Source organism: Thalassophryne amazonica, chromosome 1 (assembly GCF_902500255.1).
Source record: "Thalassophryne amazonica chromosome 1, fThaAma1.1, whole genome shotgun sequence".
NCBI classification, from domain to species: Eukaryota; Metazoa; Chordata; class Actinopteri; order Batrachoidiformes; family Batrachoididae; genus Thalassophryne; species Thalassophryne amazonica.
Genome location: NC_047103.1, coordinates 112,113,658 through 112,120,762, shown reverse-complemented (window position 1 = coordinate 112,120,762; position 7,105 = coordinate 112,113,658). Strand labels below are relative to the sequence as shown.

The window sequence follows — 7,105 nt, the reverse complement described above, 5'->3', positions numbered from 1 at the left end:
AATATCAATCAGTGGTGGGCACAGCTAACCAAAAAGTTAGCTTCGATAACAGCAATCAGCTAACTGAAAAATCTTTTATGAAGCTAAACAAATAAACCACTCAAAAATTTATTGGAAGCTACAGCTAACCGATAGCTTTCAGTAAACTACTAACAAGCTGATTTCGAGTTTTAACAGCATGATCGCTTCTGGCAGCATCAAAGGCGACCACAGACCCAAACAATGAGTCAGCAATTCTGTCTTTGTGCGCACTGCTCACTGCTGGAAGCTCCTGTTTACTACATAACTTGCAGCAGTGAAGCAATTTAGAGGAACTAAGCTCAACTCTACAAAAAAAAATAAATAAAATAAAACAAATCATTACTCCTTAAGGCCCGGTCCCACTGGTGTTTAGGATGATTTGTGTATGAATTGCGCACAGAATTGGTTCATATTCGCTAAACGTCCACAATATCCATGAAACATGCTTGTATGAGTCGACCGACAACCGCACACGTCCGCAATTATCCACAGAAGCACGTTCTTCCGTTCCCAGGATTTTTGAGCTGCACAAAATTTTGGCTGCAGATGAAATCTGCCTTACATACTCAATCTATGCGCTGTATATCCGCCGTTATCCGCTGATATCCGCAACTGACGGGGTATCGCGCCTTGGCAGTGGACTGGGAGTGTGTAAAACAGATATATTGCATGCCTATCACATCCACATCACAAACTAAAATAAGATGTAGCGACTGCATGCAGACTGGCCACGAATGAAGCCATTGTATTATGTCAGCTTTGCATCTGATTTGCAGACAATTTGCGAATGCACAACAAACACTCCACGTAAACCTAAAGTGCCATGGCAGACATCGACATACCAGCCAGTCAGTACCAGTCCAGCTGTGGAAACGTACAGATGTAGTTATGGATCCCCAAAAATGCCATCCAACAACATAAAGGCGCACTGACACGAGGATGTTTTGTTTCATGCAGCAGCACGACCTGTGTCCTGATGATCCCATGCGCTGTGTTCACAGCTGGATGCCGTTCTTTGTTCTACCGGCTGCCACGCACTCTGCACTGGACACTGTGTATATAAATAAAATTATTTTGTGGAGGATTAATCATGTTTTCTGCAAATTTGTCATTGAAAACGGCTCTAATCACTTCCTGAATCACAGAGGAGACTGCAGCCCGAGCCGTGCATGCGCACGCCTAACAAGCTGCAGAAAGCATTTTGAGCCATCTAAAGAGGTAAACATTTGACTTGTTTACATTGTCAAGGCTTGATGAAACAGTTCCGTGTTTTTTCCTTCTTGTCTGCAGCTGTTACAGTATTTATTCCTGTGTTTACAGATTTAACTTCTTGTTATAATCGTTCAGACGAGCTACGCTCTGATGCGATCCGCCACTCACCATTCGCCCTGTTCACTGCTTGTTTACTCCAATCAACTTGTCCAAGTCCAGCAATTGCTCCAGAGGCTGTGGTGTCGGTGTGAATAGTGATGCCGAAAGGCCCGAGTGCACTTCATTTATGACCGCAATGCAAATGCCGTGCATGCGCAACACGTGCACAATGTATTGTCAATACATCTGTAATACCTCCATGATAATCGCAATGCGTCAGATCCTTTTGCTCAATACATGCGTTATACATCCGTGACTGTTTGTCATATATTCGTTGTACATTATTAATATATCCGTAATTCATACTGAGACATCTGTTATTTTTGGCCACTTTTGTTGCGGATGACAACGAATGCCCAACATTTGTATACTCAATTTATGTGCAAATAAACCTCTTCCCAGTGGGACCAGGCCTTTAACAACCTACAGCAGTGCCGCAGTGAGGCAGATGTCTTGGAAAATTATGCAGTTTTGACTTATGGTTTTGATTTATAAATCAAATTAATCTGGATAGAATAACTCTAGTCATGTCAATTCTGTCATTTGTATAAAGTTAAAATATAACACATATCTTTTAATTTTAAATAATGTACTAATTCTGAAGTTTTGTAACAAACACAGACAGATGCCAAAGGGATTATGGGTAAAATGAGCCTCCATATAAATGTGCTTTTGTAAAATATGCCATTTTATTCATATGTAAACAAAAAAAAAAGCCATTTGCAAAAACCAAAAGAAAAGTTGTTATTAGACAACCGTCTGATATAACTGGTGTCAAAATGCATAGAACACTGCCATCTACTGGCGCCCAGATGCTCAGACCCTAACCCATAATCCTTTACGTAGCAGTGCGATGCAACTCACAGTGATTCCAATTAAAAATAATGAAGAAGCAACCTGAGCTGCTTCTGGCATTTTTACACAAAACAAACAAGAGCAACATTTATAAATCCAGAGAATATATTCACGAGAGTTTTAGGCACAATATACAAAGAGTTTAATGCTGTTGTCGGTGTGGAGCCTGATCAGAGCGTCTCAAATGCATTTCTTCTGTCATGAATGTACTGAGATTGCCCATAATGTACCTGAACACAGGATGTCCACATCTAAACCTTCAAAATTAGTGCAATACATTAAAACTAAAACATATGGCTGATATTTTCACTTTATAAAACTTCAGAAGTGACGTTAATTTAAATAACATGTCCGAAATTAGTTTGGTTAAAATTTTAACCATAAGTTAAAACTCTATGCCTCTGAATGACTTGGGTGATATTGCCGGTGCGTCAGTATGGTGTCAAGAGCTGTTATCTTGTAACCAGTTCTCCTCTGACTGCAGAGGATAGAGCGGTTTCTCCTGAAACTAGCTCTCCTCTGTTTACAGAGAGTAGAGCTGATTATCTGCTATAAAACATTTAACAGATAAATGCTAAAATCACTGATATCAGACATAAATGTTTTTAACTGTTAAAGCTTTATTTACTTCACCAGCAAAAACATGTTAGCGATCTAAAAATTATCGGACCAAAATTTATCGGAAGATAGTTGGTCTGATAATGGTTTTCAACGTTATCTGAAAAGCTAATCCAATAATGAAAACATTAGCTTCGATAATTAGCAGTTAGCGGAACTGTGCCCACCACTGATATCAATTCTATCGACATTTGGATTGATCTGCCCACCCTTTCTCCACATATCATCTCTCAGAATATCTGAGTGGACAGAGGTACACTGCTATTGGATGGCCACATGGTGTCTAGCTCCATGCCCACATAATCTCCATCTTAGCAAGCATCAGGCTTGTGCACAGCTTTCTGTGGAACGGTTGTGCTGTTACTCCCAAACCCACTCTGTACTGTACAAAAACCTCAGTATAATTCGACAAGAACAATTTTTTGAAGAGTAACAACCGAACAGAAACACTGAAGCCCAAAGATACCCCCTTGGTTCTAATAAAGAAAGCTGTCCAGCATCTTCTGGATGTTGTGGAAAGCATCTCTGCCCATGTAGTCGGCCTGACCGGCCTCCCACATCCTACGACGTTGCACGTCAGCAGCCATGGTTTCTGCAGCCATCTGCAGTCAGAAAGAGAAACATCGTCAAAGAGGATTTTACTAAAGAAACAGACTCCGTCCAATCCAGTTTGAGACTGAAGATCTAATTTTATGCACAAACAAAACAAAACCTGTGAGAATTGAACAGCTAAGTGCTCCTCTGTGTCCACTTCATGAGCACTTTTAGTTCACCATCTTAAATATAGTAATATTTTGAGATATGCTGTCATGCTGCCCTGGTGTTGCTCTGCTCCCCCTCCCTTTCTCTTTCCTCAGTCATGAAGCTGATTTGCCACACCTGCCTACAGTCATCATCACCTGTATTTAAGCCCTGTATTTAAGCCCTGGTCTTTCCACTCCACACTCGCCAGAAACTCAGTTCAGCTCTGCAGAACTCTCCAGAACCTGGCCTCAGTTAATCTTTCTGGATAACTGCATTCTCAGTGTTTTCATGACTTGGTGTTTGCCTATTATTGACTTTTTCTTTTGTGCTCCCTGGTTCCAGCGTTCCTGTGACCTGTCAGCTCTGTCACAGCTGCCTGGTTTTGGTCCTCTGCCAAACATCCCATTCTGGTCAAACCTCTGTCTTCCTGCTCTGGTGTCTCCTCCACGATCATCTGCAATATTCATTTACTCTGTTGCCTAATATATTGTTACCTTGTCTTCACCACAGTTTCCTGCATTTCAGTTCAAATCTTTGGGCCACTTCACATAACATGAAAGATGCAGAAAACGGAAGAAAATCCGCAAACCAAACATGAAATGGGGAACAATCGTGCGCGTGCACGAACACAGTGCGAGTAGCTGGAACGTGTTGTGCCACATCGCCCCACTGATGTGGAGAATAATAAAATTAAAACCAGCTGTATAATTAGTAAATATCACTGGGTTGATATGAATAAGAAGTAAAAGTGGATGCAATACAGAACAGGTTAAATAAAAAATAAATGCCATTGATGGGATTGAAACCTGCAAATTACAAAAGCTCTAATTATCAGACAGAAACTTTACCACTGCGCTACAATGGGTGTCTTATAGCAGGAGCGTAAGATGGCTAAAATCAACAAGGAGATAAATGTATTTGTTTTTAAACAAAGAGAAAAAAGCACCCTAAATAACTGACAAAACAGCATTTGTTACAGTGTATTTTTGGCGATACGTGACTGAAAGTAGCATATTTGTTGTGTTGTTGGCTTGTCATAATCCTGCAGTGTGCATGTTCTGCCAGACATGCGTGTCGGGTCAGACATGTGTGACATTCAGATCACCTGCTGCATGATCTGATGGTCCATTTCACATGGAGCAGCCTGCCGACGTGTGCTGTGTGCGGCCGCTGCAGCCCAGCTATATGCACTCAGACATGGCTGTCCGGCCCCCATACGATCATGTCTGTACCTACATATCAGCATGTCATGAAAGTGTGTTCTCCCTCTGCATGCCACGTGTGTGTGTGTGTGTGGGGGGGGGGGGGGGGGGGGGGACACTTGCGCAATACACATGCACACAAAATATGTTGGATGTTCATGTGTGTCACCTGGAATTTGTCCGACACTTGTCGCGAGAGGGTTCGAATGGGCATTCTCTGTCTTTCAGCTGCTGGTGTGCGCGAATAATTGTAGGGACAGGTGTACGAGGCGTTGGAGGCAGCTCCGATTTTTCATGAATGGCATGCATTTCCTCCTTCATGTGCTAGTCGGCTTCAGTCGTGTTATGTGTGAAGGGGCCCTTTTATTGGCTCAATCGTAACATATGCATTTTCTATTTTTGGAACAGGAGCCTGTAATTATCAAATTTAATTAAAAACAAAACATTTTAGTTTATATATAAATTCAGACTGCACATGGACCGCCATTGGATAGGTGTCCCATCTCGATGACACCCAGATGATTTTGAACATGTGCGTCATACTCAGGGCCACCGGCTGATTTTGACCAACTGTGTGGACTCTCATTCTGACGCCATTCTGCGTGATTCTGGCAATGTGTGACGGGTGTATAAGGGACTTCAGAATGCATCTCAGATGTACCTTCTGTCAAATTCTAGCTGAACTTTCAGGTCTCCTTTTTAATAAAATCCTCGTCTGTACCACTTCATCATGAAGCTGTATAACTGGGGATACAAAATGCAAAACATGCACTGTGCACAATTTCTCCAATAACAGCCACAGAAGCCTGTAACTTCTTCTGGGTTGTCTGGGTGTCTTGGTGGCTTTCCTCACTCTTCTGCTTCTTGCACAGTCAGTCAGTTTTTGAGAACTGTCTACTCCACACAGATTTACCATAGAGTGTCATACTGTTTGTATTTCTTCGTAACTGATGTAAATAAAGTCCAAGACATATTACGTGACTTGGAAATGTTCATGTATCCATCCCCTGACTTCTCTGGAGAAAACTGGCAATTAAACTGATTATTTTCAGGTATTATACCAAAGGTGTTGGGAAAGTGTAGGAACACGGACCCACAACAGGGGGCGCAAATGAACGGACAATGGAGGAAGGCAAATAACACTTTTACTGTTGTGAAACAAGCACAACAAACACAACCGATTATAATAACAGACAATAAGCCGAATCACAAAGGTGTCATGTGGGCAGGCTCGAAGATAGGAGATGTCTGTCCAAAGCAGAACCGGAACCACACGATTTCCTCCGCCACCGAACCCCGGGAATACTGGAGCCGCCAAGTCCCGAACTCCCAGGTGGCCACTGCCTCCGCTTGTCGGATCCGGTACTGCTGGCGAGGAACAGAAACAGTCAGATGTGGGTGCGCCTGCACCCAGCAACACGTATGGTGGAAAACCACCTCCACCTCTCGTCAGGAAAAAACACTGTAGTGCAGGAATGTGAGTACTTATCCAAAATACAGTCTCCTGCAGTCGGTTCTCCAACAACCGCTGCAGGACCTGACGTACATGCCGGACATGGGTCTCAGGATCCGGAGAAAAGATGAGTATATCGTCTAGATATACGAAGACGAATCGGTGCAGGAAATCCCGCAAGACATCATTAACCAATGCTTGGAACGTCGCGGGGGCGTTTGTAAGACCGAACGGCATGACCAGGTACTCAAAGTGACCTAAGGGGGTGTTAAATGCCGTCTTCCACTCGTCTCCCTTCCGGATCCGAACCAGGTGATACGCATTCCTAAGATCTAGCTTAGTGAACATTTGGGCTCCATGCAGGGGCGTGAACACTGAATCCAACAAGGGCAATGGGTATCGGTTACGAACCGTGATTTCGTTCAGCCCCCTGTAATCAATGCATGGACGTAGTCCGCCATCCTTTTTTCCCACAAAAAAGAAACCTGCACCCATCGGGGAAGTGGAATTCCGGATCAACCCGGCAGCTAAAGAGTCCCGGATGTAGGTCTCCATTGATTCGCGCTCAGGTCGTGAGAGGTTGTACAGCCTGCTGGACGGAAACTCAACGCCTGGAACCAAATCAATGGCACAATCGTACGGACGGTGCGGGGGAAGGGTGAGCGCCAGATCCTTGCTGAACACGTCCACAAGGTCATGGTACTCCACCGGCACCGTCCCGAGACTGGGCGGGACTCTGACCTCCTCCTTAGCCTGGGAACCGGGAGGAACCGAGGAACCTAAACATACCCGATGGCAGGTCTCGCTCCACTGAACCACTACCCCGGACGGCCAATCGATC

At 43.7% G+C, this 7,105-nt stretch overlaps 1 protein-coding gene across 1 annotated transcript in view; it reads right to left on the bottom strand.

Annotated features, from left to right (window-relative positions):
• Positions 1-3,044: 3,044 nt before the first annotated feature.
• gyg2 (glycogenin 2) overlaps positions 3,045-7,105 on the bottom strand; it is a 139,623-nt gene continuing 135,562 nt past the window's right edge. The window contains exon 9 of the mRNA XM_034173521.1: positions 3,045-3,467. Coding sequence (XP_034029412.1) covers positions 3,342-3,467 — 126 coding nt within the window. The 3' untranslated portion in view covers positions 3,045-3,341. The remainder of the gene's footprint in view (positions 3,468-7,105) is intronic.